Below are 20,242 nucleotides of genomic sequence, written 5' to 3' on the forward strand. Positions count from 1 at the left end.
ATCTGCTAACCTGTGAAGTCATCATCACCCTTCTCATTATTATAAATGGAAGTTTAAGAAATCTTAGGTTGGTCATGCAAGGTCACAGAGCTAGAAATCAAACGCACATCTAGAGGGAATTCTCTGGCGGAAATGACAGGTTCAATCCCTGGTCGGGGAACAAAGATCCCGCAAGCCGCATGTCCAAAAAAAGAAAAAAAAAAGAAAAGAAAATGCACATCTAAATGGAAAAAGGGCAAGTCCTTAGAATGTTCTAGAAGTGTGATAAATCACAGGAGGTCTTCCACCTCCAACACAGTGACCCTGGTAGAATCCAGTGAAGGTGGCTGTAGCAAGCACTGCACGTGGAGCCACTCAGCTCCACTCCCCTCCCCTCCCCTCGCAGCGTTGCTTACTCTCACGAGATGCTGGAAAGCCAGACCGCTGCAGCTCAGGTCCCACACATGATCAAGCTCCGGCAGACACACCCATGCAGGATTTAGAAGCCAAAGACCACATCGTGGGGCCAGGAGACAGGATTCAGCAGCTTCTGCATTCCCACTGGCAGACTCAGCAGAGGCAGCGTTTGTTTTTCGGTGGCAGCCATAACTGAAATCCCAGTGTCCCATCCCTAGCTTCAGAGTGTTGACAGATAAGTCAGGGGGCACGTGGGGCCATGTGTCACGATGGAGGTCCAAGATCCAGCAGCAATGAGGAGATCCTGCTTCCTTGCCTTCCTAGGATAGGCCAGTTTTGTGGTGTTATACTGGGAGGTGTTGCTGGAAGCTCAGCCTAGAGCCTGCTCCCCCAGCTCTACCAAAAACCTTGGAAGCCATCTAGTGATTTATAGTAAGTCTCCTGATGCTCCCACTAGCTAAAGTGGATGCTGTCGTCTGCAACTGAACCTTGACCGAGACAGTGCATATAGTACGTTCCCGCAGAAGGGAGATTCCACTGGGCTGGTTACCATGAATCTCATGGGTAGGTATGGAAGAGGGAGAAGCAACCAATGGAACTGTTTCACCTTGCATCCCATAAAGGTGTGGTTGACTCATTCACATATAATTTGAGAACTGTTTCCTCAAATCATGGCTCAACTAGAAATGGGAATGAAAGAAGGGATTCTCCAAAACCTGGGGCTGGCTTCATATCAAGTGAGATAATAAACGTGGAAATTCATTTACTTTTAAATGAAAATGAATGGTAAAATGCTCATCTAAGGAAAAGTACTACTACCTTCCTGGGAATAACTCTAGCCATAAATCTTAGCAAAAAAAGGAAACAGATTGTATTCTGCATGTGTTAAATTTCAGATTTAAGTCCTTGAGATGAATAAAAGACCAAAGGCCAGCAAGGAATAAATGCCTCTTGAGTTTCTGCTCAAATTTGAAAATTTGAGGATTTTTAAAAAACTACCCTTCGATATCATCCTAAGCATATTTTTCTTTTCATGTCTTACATCCTATCATTGATCATTCCTTTAAATAAAAATAGAAAGGTGCGGGCTTCCCTGGTGGCGCAGTGGTTGAGAGTCCGCCTGCCGATGCAGGGGACACGGGTTCGTGCCCCGGTCCGGGAAGATCCCACATGCCGCGGAGCGGCTGGACCCGTGAGCCATGGCCGCTGAGCCGGCGCGTCCGGAGCCTGTGCTCCACGACAGGAGAGGCCACAACAGTGAGAGGTCCGCGTACCGCAAAAAAAAAAAAAAAAAAAAGAAAGGTGCTATACCACTATATTTTAAATGCTAGACAAAGCTTCTGGAACACAATGACTATTCAACACATATTTGATGACTGAATAAATAAGATAAGCATTATTAATTTACACTGTAAAACTCACAGCATTATAGACTGGAAAAGACCTTGAAGAGCTTAAGAATCAAGAAGAAGATGTAACAGAAGACAAGGGAACAGCTGAGGAGTCTTCTTCTTAGGAACTATAAAGTAGTATAAATCCCTTTTCCAAAAATTAATCTATGTATTACATAATAGCCCAATCAAAAGCCAAGATAATTTGACAGAGGGGAGGGGACACAGCAGTGAATGACTCTTTAAAAAATTCTAAAACTTATGGCTGGGGTGGTTTACGTTATCAGATGGTAAAATGTATCCTAGAATGACAGATTTTAAAACTTGGGAACAAAGACTGGAATAGACTAGAAAGTACAGAATTGAGCCCAAGTCGATACAAGAACCAAATAAATGAAAAAAGAGAGCAACCCAGATGACTGAATGAAAAATAGATTTATAGGGGGAGAATAGGGGAAAAATAGATTTATATATCATATTGGGACGACCGAGAAAATATTTAAAAGCAAAGTTAGAGCACAACTTTCTACCTTCAGCTAAAATAATTAAGGTTAAACATTAAAAAGTACTATAAGAAAAACACAGGCTAAAAATTAATGTATAATTAATTACATTTAGTTTTGTTAGAGAAGTAGAATTTTCTAATGAACCAGACATGAGGAAAAAACATGACTGATAAATTTAAAGATAAGCTTTACATTGTGTAAATAAAGTCAAGGCATGAAAAGCTAGAAAAAATGTCTGCAACACAGAAAGGAGGTCAATACTCTATATACATAAAAAATGCCTTTATATGAATAACAAAATAGCAGAACTTCTCTCTCAAGGCAGCTGACTAGACCTGTATGTTTATCTCTCCATCCTTCCCAAATTCCACTGAAATGACCAAAAACAAAAAACACCACACACATGCAAATAATTTTAAAATACACAATAGTGCTGAGAAGCTGCAAAGAGCAACAGCAACAATCTATAGCCATGAGGGATTCCTGGGAGGCATGTGGGAACAAACTAAGGGTAAGCAATGGGGTTTCCAGTCTTCAGCCCTGGAGAGGAAAACAGAGGACCATCAAAAAGGGGAATTTCCAAGCAGACGCTCAGAAAAATTCAAAGATTAAAGGTAACAGCAGAAGTGGGAAAAGGAATGAGCCAAGGGTAATCTGATAAGGACTAAATTTAAATACTTAGAGAGCTGTCAATCATTCTCTCTACATCCCCTCTAGCAGTTACTTCTGGAAACAGTCTCCAAGATAAAGCTTCAAGACTTCCAGATGCTTCAACAAGCTATGTGGACACCTCATAACAAAGCCCGAGCAGCCACACTGCCCCCAGTGCCCCTTCTACCCCATTAATAATTCCTTTCCTCCGAGAAAAAGACACTACATGCAGGTCATGTGGTGAAAACTTGCATTCGCTGCTGGGGGCACAGGGATTCTCACTTAAGCTGAGCAAACAGTCTCCAACCATCTCATCTACAATTACAAATCGACAACCATGAATCACCAAATGACTGAGGAAAACAGCCGTATAGAAGCAACAGACTCAACAAGCAGAAGTGGTCCCTTTGTAAACTAAGAGAAGCTTAAATACGATTGACCTCTGAACAACACAGGGGTTAGGACCACCTCTGACCCTCTGCGGTTGAAAATCCAAGTATAACTTATAGTCAGCCAACCTCGGATCATGCGATACTGCAGTATTTGCTATTGAAAATAACCCACCTGTAAATGGAACCAGGCAATTCAAACCTGTGTTGTTCAAGGGTCAACTGTATACCCAAGAGTCTTAAAGTGGTTCAGTAAAAAAGCAATCAGACTACAAAGTAAAAGAATGACAAAATGTTGGGAATTAAAACTATCAAAGCCGGGCTTCCCTGGTGGCGCAGTGGTTGAGAGTCCGCCTGCCGATGCAGGGGACACGGGTTCGTGCCCCGGTCTGGGAAGATCCCACATGCCGCGGAGTGGCTGGGCCCATGAGCCATGGCCGCTGAGCCTGCGCGTCCGGAGCCTGTGCTCCGCGACGGGGGATGCCACAACAGTAAGAAGCCCGCGTACCGGGAAAAAAAAAAAACTATCAAAGCCAAAATAAAAATTCAGCAGTTGGGCTGAAGAGCAGAACATACTCAACTGAAAACCACCTGAATTTGGGCTGGAAGTGTTATTATCCTGCAACTCTGCAAAAGAACAAAGAAACGGAAAGTATAAAAGAAAAGTTAGGAGATACTGAAGACAGTTTAATCTCTTCTGGAACTTCTTTTGAATGAAGATTATTTTTTGAAAGAAAAAACAGAAAAAAAAAAAAAGATGCAGGAAATACAAGGAATTTCCCTGCACTGAAGACAGATTTGAATATTAGTTATAAAGGGCCCAACGAGTACTGGGAAAAATGAATTTTAAAATGCCCTTCTGGATTCATAGTGGTGAAGCATATGATTTCTAAGGAAGGGGAGAAAATTCCAAAAGCATTCAGGGAGATTTTTTTTTTTTTAATTTGGTTACTTAAAAGGAAATTAAAAAAAAAAAAAGGAAGTGAGAACCTAATTCCCCCAGAAGAGTGGGTTTGAAGCCTAGTAAAACAAGCCTTTGACTTAAATACTATAAAGCTCACAGTTTACTGCAACTGATGCAAAGGACATGTTCTCAGCCGGGAACATCTGGCTAGAGCTGTCCTGAGAGAGGGGTTTCAAGGTCTTCCTGATTTCTCCCAGGCTGGAATGAGGGCGTTCAGCCTGCCCAGGCACAGATCCCACCAGGACTCAGGAAACTCCAGGTGGAAGCATAACAATCTTTTACTCCCAACCACATCAACCTGATGCTCCAGTATAATTACCTCATATGGTTGCAAAACTGCCTTTCATGAGCCATTTCACCCTGATACAGTAACAACATTCCACCTACAATTTCTTGCTACACCATCAACACCAGCTTTCTACATTCTCATAGGTAATTTAATGTGCAAGGCATCATTCATGTATGGTTGTACTGCAACTAAATCTGTGGGAATGGCAATCGTGAGACCAAGGGGGGTGGGGGGGACTGAACCTTACAGGCCTGTCCAGGAACTACCAGACCATCAGGTCTCTTATTAACACCACCGGATGCTAGAAGACAATGAAGCAACATCTTCAAAGAATTAATGAAAAGAAATTTTAAGACCTACAATTTTATACCAACCAAATTATTCAAGTATAAAGGTAAAAGAAAGATGTTATTAGATGTGCAAGGATTCAAAAAATTCAACACCTTCAAACCCTTGCTAAAAGAATTACTCAAGGACGTACTTCAAAAGTGAAAAATAAACCAAGAAAGCAAATAACACAAAAAACGGCATGAAAAAAATTAAACCTGTAGTCGTCAAAATAGTTGTTTGGTAATATGGGTGGAAAGCTTCAGACAACTGGCAAGTAATTATTCCTAAGAAATCATTTTTTAAAAAAGTAGCCCAGGGATTGTAAAATGGTGCATTCACTTTGGAAACCAGTCTGGTAGTTCCTCGTACAGTTAAATATAAAGTTATCACACAATCCAGCAATTCCACTCCTAGGAATACATCCAAGAGAAACGAAAATATATGTCTACATAAAAACTTGTACATAAATGTTCTTAACAGCATTACCAATAGCTAAAAGGTGAAAACAACCCAAATGTCCATGAACTCATGAATGGATAGATAAAATGTAGCCATACAATGAAATAATATTTGGCAATAAAAAGAAATGAAGTACTGATTCATGCTTCAACATGGATGAACCTTGAAAATATTAGGGTAAGTGAAAGAAGAGAGTCACAAAAGATCACATATTGTGGGATTCTATTTATATGAGATGTCCAAAATAGGCAAATTTTATAGAGACAGAATGCAGAATTAGTGACAGCATAGGGAGAGTTGTGGGGAAATGGAGAATGACTGCTAATGGGTATGGGGTTTCTTTCTGGGACAATGAAAATATTCTAAAATTGATTATGGTGATGGCTGCACAACTCTGTGAATATTCCAAAAGCCACTGAGTTGTACACTTTAAGTGGGTAAACTGTACGGTATACGAATTATATGTCAATAAAGGTTATTAAAAAAACAAAAAATTGTCTAACACGAAGTGCATGGTGAGGAATAGGTTAAGTGTTATCTCTTGAATGGAATGTGGTTACACATCTTAATTCTCTGGGTAGTTAGAAAAATATGTATAAATATTTTGGGTAGATTTTTAAAAGTAACTGCAAACAAAATAGAAATGGAATTTATAACTTTCAATCACTAGAGGAAAAAATAAGGAAAACCAAAAATTCTAAATAAGTTATCACAATAAATATGCGTTAAAAATTTCCACATTGAAAGACAAATTCTCAGACTCAGTATAGAACTAAAATCTAGTTATATGATCAATACAGAAGATATAACCAGATGACAAAAAGGAAGAAAATTAAAGGTAGGGTTTCCTTTGAGGAGATAAAAATGTTCCAGAACTAGAAAGAAGTGATCACACAACATTGTGAATGTACTAAATGCCATTCAATTGTTCATTTTAAAACAGTTAATTTTATAGACATACCTCATTTCATTGCACTTTGATTTAATGCACTTCAAAGATATTGTGTTTTTTACAAATTGAAGGCTTGGGGCAACGCTGCATCAAAAAAGTCTTATTGGCACCATTTTTCTAATAGCATTTGCTCACTTTGTGTCTGTCACATTTGTTAATTCTCACAATGTTTCAAACTTTTTCATTATGTTAAGTAGGGTATGTTCTGTTTTTTTAAATTAATTTAAATTTAATAATAAATTAATTTAATAAAAAAATAATAATATAAAATAATAAAAATAAATAATTAAAATAATAAAAAATAATAAATTAATTTAAATTTAATTAATTAATTATTTTTTGGCTGCATTGGATCTTTGTTGCTGCGCGAGGGCTTTTTTCTAGTTGTGGCGAGCGGGGGATACTCTTCATTGCAGTGCGCGGACTTCTCATTGTGGTGGCTTCTCTTGTTGTGGAGCATGGGCTGTAGGTACGCAGGCTTCAGTAGTTGCAGCATGTGGGCTCAGTAGTTGTGGCTCGCGGGCTCTAGAGCGCAGGCTCAGTAGTTGTGGCACACGGGCTTAGTTGCTCCATGGCATGTGGGATCTTCCCGGACCAGGGTTCGAACCCGTGTCCCCTGCATTGGCAGGCATATTCTTAACCACTGCACCACCAGGGAAGTCCCAATCTTTTTCATTATTACTACATTTGTTATGGTCATCTGTGATCAGTGATCTCTGATGATACTATTTTAATTGTTTGGGGGCGCCATGAACCTGGTCCATGTAAGATGGTGAACTTAATCGACTGCTGAAATGACAACAGAGGATTTAGAATATTACATAAACTTAGTTGATAAAGCAGTGGCGGTGTTTGTGAGGATTGACTCCAATTTTGAAAGAAGTTCTACTGTGGGTCAAATGCTATCAAACAGCACTGCATGCTATAGAGAAATCATTCATGAAAGGAAGAGTCAATTGAGGTGGCAGACTTCACTGCTGTCTTGTTTTAAGAAACTGCCGCAGCCTCCCCAACCTTCAGCAGCCACCGCCCTGATCAGTCAGCAGCATCAACATCCAGGCAAGACCCTCCACCAGCGAAAAGATTAGGACTCACTGAAGGCTCAGGTGATGGGTAGCATTTTTTAGCAACAAGGTATTTTTAGTTAAGGTATGTACATTTGTTTTCTGAGATGTAATGTTATTATACACATAATAGCGTACAGTATAGTGTAAACATAACTTTTATATGCACTTGGAAACCCAAGAATTCATGTGAGTAGCTTTGATATTTGCTTTATTGTAGTGGTCTGGAACCACAATATCTCTGAGGTATGTTATGTGAATCTCACTTCAATTAAAAAAGGACAAGAACACATCAGATAAATGCTAGCCAAAAAAAGCTGGGGTGAGTGGCAGTATTAAAATCAGACAAAATAGAACACAGCAAAGTGATCTACAAGGCTGGTCTTATATATGAACATAGACACAAAACCCTCAGATATGATACTAACAAATCAAACCCAAGAGTTAAAAAAAAGTCTTAAAATCCACTAGTTTATTAAAAGAATACCTTATAACTAAACAGAGATCATCCTAGGAGTACAAGAATGATTCAACATTAGATCTCCTAATACAACTCACTCCATTAGCAAATAGAAAAAAACAAAAACCTATATGATCACCTAATAAAAAGGCACCCCCCCAGCCAAATCCTATCTCCCCAATTCAACAACCATTCCTGATTAAAATAGTTACACAGTTAAACCTACCTTCCTTAATTCAATAAAGAATATCTACCAGAACCTACAGTAAAACCTGTATTATCATTAAAGCATTAGAAACACCGCAATTAAAGTTATGAGTCCACCAAGGATACCCATCTCATCCCAATCATTCAACATTACACCGGCAGTCCTAACCTATGTAATAATGGGAAAAAAAAGTATAAATATAAAAAGAAAATCATCATTGTTTCACAGATATTACTATAATTTACTTATAAAATAATAAAACTATTAGAACTAATTACTCAAATAAAATGGCTACACACAAGAGTAAAACAAGATAATCAACAGCTTTCTTACAAACCACAAATAGTCAGAAATTGCCAAATCCAATTCATTTTTTATAAATCCTATTTATCAAATATAGTAAGAAGTACATACAACTCATCTGGAAAAAACTTACGACTTCAAGAGCATAAAATGACCTTAAATAGGGCTTCCCTGGTGGCGCAGTGGTTGAGAGTCCGCCTGCCGATGCAGGGGACGCAGGTTCGTGCCCCGGTCCGGGAGGATCCCACGTGCCGCGGAGCAGCTGGGCCCGTGAGCCATGGCCGCTGAGCCTGCGCTTCCGGAGCCTGTGCTCCGCAGCGGGAGAGGCCACAACAGTGAGAGGCCCACGTACCGCAAAAAAAAAAAAAAATGACCTTAAATAAATAGAGAGATACAATATCCCTAGGTGATAAGATTCAATATTATAAGGACATCTCTTCAAATTAATTTATAAATTTAATGCAATCTCAATCAAAGTTGTAGTGGAATGTAAGGAACACTGATTTTAAAAATCACCTCTGGGTGGGAGGGAGGGAGACGCAAGAGGGAAGAGATATGGGAACATATGTATATGTATAACTGATTCACTTTGTTATAAAGCAGAAACTAACACACCATTGTAAAGCAATTATACCCCAATAAAGATGTTAAAAAAAAAAATCACCTCTAAGTGTTAGTGTAAGTATACAAGCACAGCAAGAAAGAGAAAAATTTGTATGATTTACCCTACTGAATATTAAAATGCATGATAAAGCTATAGTCAATTTGGAATGACTCAGAAATAGAACAGGGTCAAGAAATAGTTTCACGTATGTGGGAATATAATATGATTAATGGTGAGACAACTAGCTATGCATTTGGGGGAAAACAGTGAGATTACATTCTTATCCACACAGAAAGAACTTACAGCTTTAGATGGCAATTTTTTAAAAAAAATATTTTTTTAATTTATGTATTTATTGTATAATTTGTATTTATCAATAAATAAATACACCCTGTGCGGCGCGCGGGATCTCAGTTCCCCAACCAGGGATTGAACCCAGGCCATGGCAGTGAAAGCACTGAATCCTAACCACTGGAGCACCAGAGAACTCCCACTGGTAAATATTTTTAGCATTTAAAGAAACTATATTTTCTTCAAATATTTGTATAATCCTGGGGATAAGGAAGCCGTGTTTAAGCAAACTAAACCCCGCAAGGCTAAATAAAGGTAACACTCTAGATTTCATGCAAATTAGAAACTTATTTTGATGAAAAATGTCATGAATGATACTAATAACAAATGACTAAAGAAAATTAATACTCATAACACACAGGAAACATAAATCAACAAAAAGCGATATGGAAAAATATCAAGATATTATTAAATGAAAAATAAATTGCAGAATATGTAATACACTCATTCGTGTGTATTTGTTTTATACTACATGTGTATTTGCAAGTGTACAGAACAACCATACAGAAAAATGTGAATGGTAGGGACTTCCCTGGCAGTCCAGTGGTTAGGACTCTGTGCTTCCACTGCAGGGGGCCCGGATTCTATCCCTGGTCAGGGAACTAAGATCCTGCACGCCGCAGGGCGCAGCCAAAAAAAAGAAAAAGAAAGAAATGTGGAGTGAAGGAGGTAGGTTAGCGGAGACCAGAGATATTCAGTTTTCACTCTATAGATACATGATTTTAAATTTATTTGTACAACGAACACACTGCTTTAAGCTTCTCTAATTACATTAATGTATAAATATATTCATTATAAAAAATTTAAACCATACAAAAGATAAGGAGTTAAAAAGCAAAACTCCCTATTCAAACATATCCCCCAAACCAATCTTATTTCCCTCCTGGAAGTAATTTTCATTAACGTCTTTGCTCCCTTTTATATCTCTAAAACATTTTTTAAAGAAAGAAAGAGCCCCGGGATTTCCCTGGTGGTCCAGTAGTTAGGACTCCAGGCTTTCACTGCCAAGGGGCCGGGTTCAATCCCTGGTCAGGAAACTAAGATCCCAGAAGCCATGCAGCCAGCCAAAAAAAAAAAAAAGCCCTATTTTTTTAAATGGGTGAAGGAAAAAAAAAACAACAGGTAGTTACTAAAAGAAAAAATAAATGGCTAATAAGCATATTTAAAATGTTCAATTTTAATAATCACAGGAACACAAACAAAAACCATTTGCTTTCTGTGTGAAATCAGACAAAGACAAATATATGATATCACTTATATGTGGAATCTAAAAAAATAGTACAAATGAACTTATTTACAAAACAGAAATAGAGTCACAGATGTAGAAAACAAACTTATGGTTGGGGTGGGGTATAAATTGGGAGTTTGGGATTGACATATACGCACTACTATATATAAAATAGGTAACTAATAAGGACCTACTGTGTAGCACAGCCAACTCTACTCAATACTCTCTAATGACCTATATGGGAAAAGAATCTAAAAAAGAGTGGAGATATGTATAACTGATTCACTTGGTTGTACACCTGAAATTAACACAACATTGTAAATCAACTCTACTCCAATAAAAATTTTTTTTTAAAGTTTGCTTTTTTACACATGTGCAGGGCTCCCCTGAATATTAGCTGATGGTCTGCCTGGTGGGTGTTTATGCCAAGTCAGTTTTTATTAATCTGAACATCTCCCACCCCAAGAAAACGGGCAAATATTAAAAGTTTGAGCATTTGCAGAAACAAACCCTGTCAAACACTGAAACACCACTAGAGGGAATGCAAATCAGTTTAAACCTTTCTGTACAACTTGGCAGTAATAACAAAAGCCTTAAAAACAGATAGGCCAACCCCACCCCACCCCCTACACACACACAAACACACACAAAACTATTAGAACTAATAAATGAGGTCAGCAAAGTTGTAGGATACAAGGTCAAGGATACAGAACTCAGTTGGATTTCTATGATCTAGCAATGAACAATTTGAAAATGAAATTAAGAAAATAATTCCATCTTCAATAGCATCAAAAAGAATAAAATACTTAGGAATAAATTTAACAAAAGAAATGCAAGACATGTATGCAGAAGACTATAAAACATTGGTAAAGAAATTAGAGAAGATCTAAATAAATGGAAAGACGTCCCATGTTCATGAATCGGAAAACAATTTTTTTAAGGCGGCAATACTCTCCAAATTGATCTACAGGTTGAACACAATCCGTATTAAAATCCCAGCTGCCAGGGCTTCCCTGGTGGCGCAGTGGTTAAGAATCTGCCTGCCAATGCAGGGGACACGGGTTTGAGCCCTGGTCCGGGATGATCCCACATGCCGCGGAGCAACTAAGCCCGTGCACCACAACTACTGAGCCTGTGCTCTAAAGCCTGCGAGCCACAACTACTGAGCCTGTGTGCCACAACTACTGAGCCTGTGCTCTAGAGTCTGCGAGCCACAACTACTGAGCCTGTGTGCCACAACTACTGAAGCCCGCACGCCTAGAGTCCACGCTCCGCAAAAAGAGAAGCCACCGCAATAAGAAGCCTATGCACCTCAACAAAGAGTAGCCCTCACTCACCACAACTAGAGAAAGCCCACGCTCAGCAACAAAGACCCAATGCAGCCAAAAATAAATAAATAAAATAAATTTATATATATAAAAAAAGAAAAATTTGTTAAAAAAAAATCCCAGCTGCCCTTTTTGCAGAAATTGGCAACGTGATACTAAAATTCAAGGGCTTGTATTTGGAAATACAAACCAAAACCACTATGAGATACCACTTCATACCTTGTAGGATGATTAGAATCAAAAAGAAACTAAATCTTGGTGAGGATGTGGAGAAACTGGAACACTCATATTGCTGTTGGGATTGTAAATCAGTGCAGCCACTTTGGAAGCAGTCTAGCAGTGCCTCGAAATATTAAACAAAGAGCTACCATATGATCCAGCCATCCCTTCCTAGGTAAATGCCCAAGAGAACTGAAAACTATGTCCACAGAAAAACTTATACATGAAGGTTCACAGTAGCATATTCGTAATAGTCAAAATGTGGAAACAACCCAAATGTCCATCAACTGACAAATGAATAAACAAAATGTTATATATATATAATACAATGAAATATTATTTGGCAACTAAAGGAATGAAGTACCGAGATATACTACAGCCTGGATGACCCTTGAAAACATTATGCTAAGTAAAAGAAGCCAGACAGAAAGGGCCACATATTGTAGGATTCCATTTATAAAGAAATGACCAGGATAGACAAATCCATAGAGGTAGAAAGTAGATTAGTGGTTACCAAGGGCTGAGGCCAGGGGAGACCAAGGAGTGACTGCTAACAGGTAGAGGTTTCTTTTTGCAGTGACAGAAATGTTCTAAAATCAGAAGTGAAAGCTGTACAAATGTGAATATCCTAAAAATCCCTAAACTGTACACTTTTAAAAGATCAACTTTTCGTGAATGATATCTCAATAAAGCTGCTTTTTAGGGCTTCCCTGGTGGCGCAGTGGTTAAGAATCTGCCTGCTAATGCAGGGGACACGCGTTCGAGCCCTGGTCTGGGAGGATCCCACATGCCGCGGAGCAACTAGGCCCGTGAGCCACAACTACTGAGCCTGCGCGTCTGGAGCCTGTGCTCCGCAACAAGAGAGGCCGCGATAGTGAGAGGCCCGCGCACGGCGATGAAGAGTGGCCCCCGCTTGCCACAACTAGAGAAAGCCCTCGCACAGAAACGAAGACCCAACACAGCAATAATTAATTAATTAATTAATTAACTCCTACCCCCAACATCGTCAAAAAAAAGAAAAAAAAAAAGCTGCTTTTTAAACACGGCTATGCCCAAACTCATAGAACTCTACACTAAAAAAGGTAAATTTTACTGTATACCTCTATAAATTTGACTTTAAAGAAGATTCATATACCCTGTTACTCAATTCTAAGTACTCATCTGTAGAAAATATTAAAGACCACCCAGAAAGATGTAGCTTAAAGAATGTTTGTTACAACACTGTCACAGAAAAGAAAGAAACCTAAACTGAGCAGCAGGAACCTGGATATTTATGGAATACTAGGTGGCCTTTAAGAATGCCAGAAGAGAGCTTCCCTGGTGGCGCAGTGGTTAAGAATTCACCTGCCAATGCAGGGGACACAGGTTTGAGCCCTGGTCCAGGAAGATCCCACATGCCACAGAGAAACTAAGTCCGTGCGCCACAACCATTGAGCCCGCATGCCACAACTACTGAAGCCTGCGTGCCTACAACCCATGTTCCACAACAAGAGAAGCCCGTGCACCGCAACGAAGAGCAGCCCCCACTCGCCGCAACTAGAAGAAAGCCTGCGGTGCAGCAACAAAGACCCAATCAGCCAAAAATAAATAAATTAAAAAAAAAAAAAAGAATGCCAGAAGAAATTAATCACTGATGGGGAAAGGTAACTTATCAGGTCTCCCCAGAAACTGGCACATTTAGATTGAGTAATCTGAGCAGAGTTTAATAAAGGTCTTATTTAGAAAGCAGGGTGCAGAAGACCACAAGCCATAGCGCAGTGCCTGGCAAGAGGAAGCGGCTGGGAGTGACCAGTCAGCAGAGCCAGGGAAAACAGCCGAGTGCAGAGGGCTGCCAGACGGCCCGCCCAGCACGGAGGGACACAGCCAGGCTGCTGAGCCCCAGCAGGGAGGAATCCCAGGAACCTGCTCCCCTCCCACCTTACAGCCTCCTGCGGGTGCCGGGAGGACATCGGAATCCAGTGGGACATCAGAGGGGACCCTGGACACGATCCGTGCAAGTCAGCCTGCAGGGTGGAGAGCCGGGTGGAGAGTGCATCCAAGTGACAAATGGAAGATGTCCAGCACAGATGGTCACAGCAGTAAACAAGGAGTAGTTTACAAGTGACTACATTTAAAAAAAAATAAAGATAAGTAACATACAACCACTTAAGAAACTCTAGAATGGTTTACTCCAAGGGGTAAACAGTGGTTCACCCAGAGTTCCTCAATGGTGGTGCTGTTGGCAGCTGGCAAAGCAATTCTTCATGGTTGGGTACTGCCCCAGGCACTTTAGGACATTAGCCTCCCTGGCCCCCAGGGCACTAAACACCAATAGAAACCTCAGGCATTACAATAACCAAAAATTTTTGAAAAGCCTCCCCACTCCCAGACATGGGTTGGTACCATGCCTGACAGTAACCACCGTGAGGGCGAGAATTAAAGGGTGTTTTTTTTTTTCTTATCTGCATTTTTATAATTTTTCTACCAAGACTAGGTATTGTTTTTGTGAAGCAGAAAAAATATGTTCATTATTCTTTAAAAAGAACTCAACAGGATAGAATAATTTAGATTCCAGCTCTCGGGAAACCCTATTTTGTCCTTCCCCTAACTTTGCTCATGACAGTAAGTAAATGAAAGGCGATCTGACATTATTACACGGATGACATAACTCATTTTGAAGTCACCAATAACAGGAAGGGTGAGATTAACTCACCTTCTGACAAATCACTTTTATTCTTCATATACTCATAACTGTTATGAGATCACAGCGTCCTACAAGTCACAGGTCAAGTACTAGATTGCTTCCAGCTTGTTATAAAACTTTAAAAGGAAGGAAACCATTACAATTTGGTTTCTACACGATGCTACATTGGCACAGCCTAGAGTATTTTATCAGGTTTACCTATTACCACTCACCCCTGTGAGAAAGCCAGGGCAAGGGATTTTGACAACAGATTTGGGGAAACATTGTGTTTTGTTCTCTATTACTTCCCCCAGGCTCAAGCAGGGAGTCAGGTTCTTAGCAATTCTTTGTCTCAGTATTTTGTATTTTCAGGGCAGAAAGCAGCATTCTTCTGGGGGCAGGTCTAACTTAATCTCAGGGCTGGAAGAGTAATAGTTTGAAACAGCCCTGCCGCCATCCTGGGATAAAGAAGCAGTGGTACAATTTTTCACTAAGTTCAAGAAACCATCCATTGTAAGCTGCATCCTGACCCAGATATTAAAACATGAACAAAAAACGATCTTGGGTCAATAAAACATAGTATACCATTTAGGGTGATCCTTAGCATTTTTAATTTTAAAAGTTCTTCTAACGTAAAAAAATATTTTTTTATTTTTTTTCTGTGGTACGTGGGCCTCTCACTGTTGTGGCCTCTCCCGCTGCAGAGCACAGGCTCCGGACGCGCAGGCTCAGTGGCCATGGCTCACGGGCCCAGCCGCTCCGCGGCACGTGGGATCCTCCCGGACCGGGGCATGAACCCATGTCCCCTGCATCAGCAGGCGGACCCTCAACCACTGCGCCACCAGGGAAGCCCTAAAAAAATATTTTTAGTTTAATAGGCTCACATTACTGATGCCAGTTTAAATTAATACAGCTTTGGGGAAAGATAACTTCAGGATATATATCAAAACAGAATATGTAAATTTGTATACCCTTTGACACATCAATATATACTTTAAGGAACTTTCCCTCAATAAAGTCAACTGGAGGGTTTCCCTGGTGGCACAGTGGTTAAGAATCTGCCTGCCAATGCAGGGGACAAGGGTTTGAGCCCTGGTCTGGGAAGATCCCACATGCCGCGGAGCAGCTAACCTGTGCATCACAACTACTGAACCTGAACTCTAGAGCCCGCGAGCCACAACTACTGAGCCCATGTGCCACAACTACTGAAGCCTGCGTGCCTAGAGCCCGTGCTCTGCAACGAGAAGCCACCGCAATGAGAAGCCCACGCACTGCAATGAAGAGTAGCAACCGCTCGCTGCAGCTAGAGAAAGCCCGTGCGCAGCAACGAAGATCCAACACAGCCAAAAATAAATACATAAATAAAATTAATTAATTAAAAAAAATAAAAGAAAGTCACTGGAAAAGTGTGGAAAGAGAGGGAAAAACGGGAAGTTTGCTACACCACTGGCTATACTAGTAAAACCTAGAACATGTTAGTTTTAAAACAGAAAGCTGAGGAAATCAAATATAGTACTTCTATATGACAGAAAACTGTAATAATGCAAGAGATCCAAGACCCTGAAAAATGTTCATGGTAAGTAAACACAGCAGTTAACAAATCCATGAGAAAAATGATAAGAAAATACATGCGTAGGGGAAAAAAAGTGTAAAAGGAATTTCAGAAAAAAACCTAAGAAAATGGAAAGATAAAAAATCAAATTAAAAAAAATCTCCTTAAACGTCCATGAGTTTTCCTGATTGAGAGAACACACCAGGTCCTTAGTGCCTCCTATGAAGGCACATCACTATGATGTTACAGATCTCTGGGAGGAAAGAAGATTCTACAAGCTTCCAGAAAGGGGGGGGTGGGGGGTGGGGATCAAGAATTGGAATTCTTTTTAAATAATTATAAGAGCTAGAAGATAACAGAGGAATACTTTCAAAATTCTGAGGGAAAACAATTTCCAATCTACCATTCTTTACATAGTCAACCTATTAATTATGTGTAACAGTGGAATCAAGATATTTTGAAAGATGCAAATCTCGATTTACACACGCATCCTTTCTCAGGAGACTACCAGAGGCTGTGTATTCCCCCAGGGCGGTGAGTCAAGACAGAGAAGGGCACAGGTCATGGGAAGGAGGGGGTCCAACCCAGGAGAGAGGGGAAGAGAATCTCCAGGGTGACACGCAGGAGATCCCAGGCCATTAGCTGTGCCCAGGTGAGCAGGCTGGGTGGGAGGAGGTGAGTAGCTCCCAGAGAGGATTGGTCAGAAGGTTGACACTGACTGAGTACCTGCTGTGTCTCAGTTTCCTGAGAGGGAATTCAAACAACTAAGGTAAAGTTAGTGTCTAAATATCTAGAGAACTAAAACACGGAAATAGAATTACAAACTGCAGGGAAAACAAGAAATTGGGCAGAAAAGGTAAAGCACTCATAGATCACTCAGTGGCTCCTCTGTGAACAGTGTTCCCTGTACCCTAAGGTAGCACTGGTTAGTGATGCAACCCAAAGACAGGACAGGTGTATGTATAATGGGGGTGGGGAAGAGGTGGTCCAAGAGAGCTAAAGCCTCATCTTTCAGAATGGGAAGCCACTGAATAACATCTACAATTTGGAGGGGCGGGGGGAATCAAGAACCAGCGATGGTGGGGGAAACTTACATTTTTACCCGTAGAACCATGACTCTTTAAAACTTGTGCATATATAGACATGTTAAAAATAAAAACCCAACTCTAGTAGTAATAAGGACAATTTTTCTTACATATTTTTCCATTTTTTTCAAAAAACGTATTGAGGGGCTTCCCTGGTGGCGCAGTGGTTGAGAGTCCGCCTGCCGATGCAGGGGACACGGGTTCATGCCCCGGTCCGGGAAGATCCCACGTGCCGCAGAGCGGCTGGACCCGTGAGCCATGGCCACTGGGCCTGCGTGTCCGGAGCCTGTGCTCCGCAACGGGAGAGGCCACAACAGTGAGAGGCCCGCGTACCGCAAAAAACAAACAAACAAACAAACAAATTTTAAAAAAGTACTGAAATCGTAAAGTATACATGCCAACATATCAACAGTGGTTATTTCTAGTAACGCGATTGTGGACCATTTACATTTTTTCTTTCACTTTCCAACTTTCGGAAAAAGTATGTAACATGGAGTTTATTGAACATAAATCAGAAAACAAGAGGTGTTTTACTTTAAGCCTGGTCCACATCCACCACAGGGTAGAAGCCCCATCTCTGTCATTTTAGCTTCTGCTCTTTCTGCTGGAGCAGGGGAGCCTGCCAACTCCTTCATTCACACAGCAAATATTTGTTGAATTCCTATAAGCCAGGCCCTGCCCAGTGATTCCAATACCCCAGCTTTTTTTGGATCTCCTGAAGGCCTCAATGCCAGCTGGGGGAACCAGCTGGGGCAACCAGCTGAGAGAACCAGCTGGGGCATGGGCTAAGCCAACACTTCAAACTCCCCGTGCACTGGATATACCTGGGATGGATTCAGTTGGTCTGGGTTGGGCTCTGAGGCTCCGGAGGAGCAAGCAAGCTACTTGATGTGCACAGGTTTTGCTGAAGGTTTCTCAGAGGAACCACTGGGGTCCTCAGTCACTTCGGCACCATCATGTCCCCATATAGGCTAGATTTCAATCCCACAAATGTTTAAGTGAAAGTATACGAGATACAGCAAAAGGGGCGCTGCTTAGACAGCTGCAAGGGATGCCCCTTGGCAGTTAAGAGCAGGACTCTGGAGTAAGGCAGGCCTGGGTTTGAATCCCACCTCCACCACCCCCAGGTGCGACCTACTTCCTCTCTCTGAGCCTCAGTCTCTTCACATGTAAAATGAGATAATAATTAAAGCTACATTCACAGGATAGGGTTGTTGTGTGGTACATGAGAGCACGAAGGCATCTAAAGCGCTTGACGAGACCCTGGCACAGGATGAAGACAATAAATAGTGGCAACCACTAGCTGTTAACACGGCCGGCGTCCTTTCTCAGCCACGATGGGACCTAAGGGGCGATCACTCGACCTCTCAGCCTCCATGTCTTCCTATGGAGAGGAGAAGGCACATGCCCGGCCTCCTCCCCAGGAACGTTCTGAGTCTTAAACCAGGATGTGCACAGCACCAAACAGGAGACCCTTTGGTCTTCAAAGAGCACCAGACAGGAGACCCTCAGATTTTATTCAGTAAATGTCTCCTGATTCACCTCGATTTTACTACCAGGGAGATAAATTTATAAAAAGAAAAGTCTTCTCCTCTCCTCTGATCTTCGTAAAGTTTTTCTTTTAGGGAAAAGGCCACCCAGGTAGAGAGCAGATAAGGGAGGCGCCAGGTGTCCCTGACACTCATTAACACAAACTCAATGCCCACCAAGCCTCCTGCTCTCAGAACACACCACGACCACAGAGAGGACCCAGCAAGTCGAGTTTCTCTCCAACGGACCTCCCAAGGGTCACGACCGTCTCCCCCAAAAGAGCCCAAGGTGATGAGACCTCGTTCAGAGAGGGGGTCTCTGAGTTCGGCACCTGGGGATGAAGAAGAGGCTGAGCAAAAAGGATTCCTTCGAAGCCCTCCCGAGCATGTGAACAAGCTCCCAGGCGAGGAGCACGGCGCGGGGCCCACCTGCGCCCCTGCCCCCAGCCCAGCCCGCCCGGAGGCACTCACGATCTCCGCCACGATGAGGAGTCCGGGCAGGGTGCGGAGGAACTCGCGGTCGTAGGCGAAGCTGCTGCTGGTGGTGGAGAAGTTCTCCGCGAAGGAGCTGGCGGTGGTGGTGACGGTGTGCGAGCGGGCGCGCTGCGGCTCCTCCATCGTCGCGCCCCGGCCGGGCCGGCCCCGCCTCGGGGACCCCCGGCGCGTCGGGGCTGGCCGCGCGGCCCTGAGCCCGGGGACACCGGCGGGGGCGGGGGGAGGGGAGCGCGGCGGCGCGGGGCCCAGGGCGCGCGGGGGTCACCGCCTGGATCCGTCCGGCCGCAGTGCGTGCCCGTAGAGTGCGCGGCCTCCCCTGCTCCTAGGCGCGCGGGCTCTCGGCCTGCGCGGGGGCCCCGGAGCAGGAGACCGGGCGAGGGGAGGCCGCCAGCAGCCAAGGGAGGCGGCGAAGGCCGGGCGGAGGGGAGGGGGCGTGGAGAGGGGCGGGCGCGCGGCTGGCGGGGAGAGACCGCCCCGCGGAGGCGCCGAGGAGCGGAGGCCGCTTCACCTGTTGCGGGGCTCACGGACGGAGGGCGCGCTAGCGCGCGCGGGGCGGCAAACTACACGGAGAGTTGGGGCAGGAGGGCGCGGGGAGTTGCGGGAGGGAGGGAGGGCGCGGGGAATGGGGGGAGGGAGGGCGGGGGTCGCAGCCGCTCCGCCAGGCCCCGCCTCCCGGGGGCGGGCCGCCGTTAACCTGTCTCCTTCCACCTGACGGCGGCCAGCCCTGGGTCCTTGGACCCCGGGGAGAGCCAGGCCTCCGGGCCCTGCGGCTCCGGGAATGGAGGGTGTGGGGAGGGGCGGTGACTCTAGGGGCGTAAGAGCGGCTG

The 20,242-nt window shown here is 42.8% G+C and overlaps 1 protein-coding gene across 4 annotated transcripts in view; it reads right to left on the reverse strand.

Moving 5' to 3' along the window:
- Positions 1-19,819, reverse strand: part of CMTM8 (CKLF like MARVEL transmembrane domain containing 8) — a 92,017-nt gene extending 72,198 nt beyond the window's left edge. For 3 of the 4 annotated variants that reach the window (XM_082849110.1, XM_082849109.1, XM_082849112.1), the window contains exon 1: positions 396-2,196. In XM_082849110.1, the coding sequence (XP_082705236.1) occupies positions 396-608 (213 nt within the window). In that variant the 5' untranslated portion in view covers positions 609-2,196. Of the gene's footprint in view, positions 1-395; positions 2,197-19,391 lie in introns of those variants that run through there. The other variant, XM_082849111.1, reaches the window with a different exon arrangement.
- Between the last annotated feature and the right edge of the window lie 423 nt (positions 19,820-20,242).

The sequence above is a fragment of the Leucopleurus acutus genome, assembly GCF_964270905.1.
Source record: "Leucopleurus acutus genome assembly, chromosome: 10".
Lineage (NCBI taxonomy): Eukaryota > Metazoa > Chordata > Mammalia > Artiodactyla > Delphinidae > Leucopleurus > Leucopleurus acutus.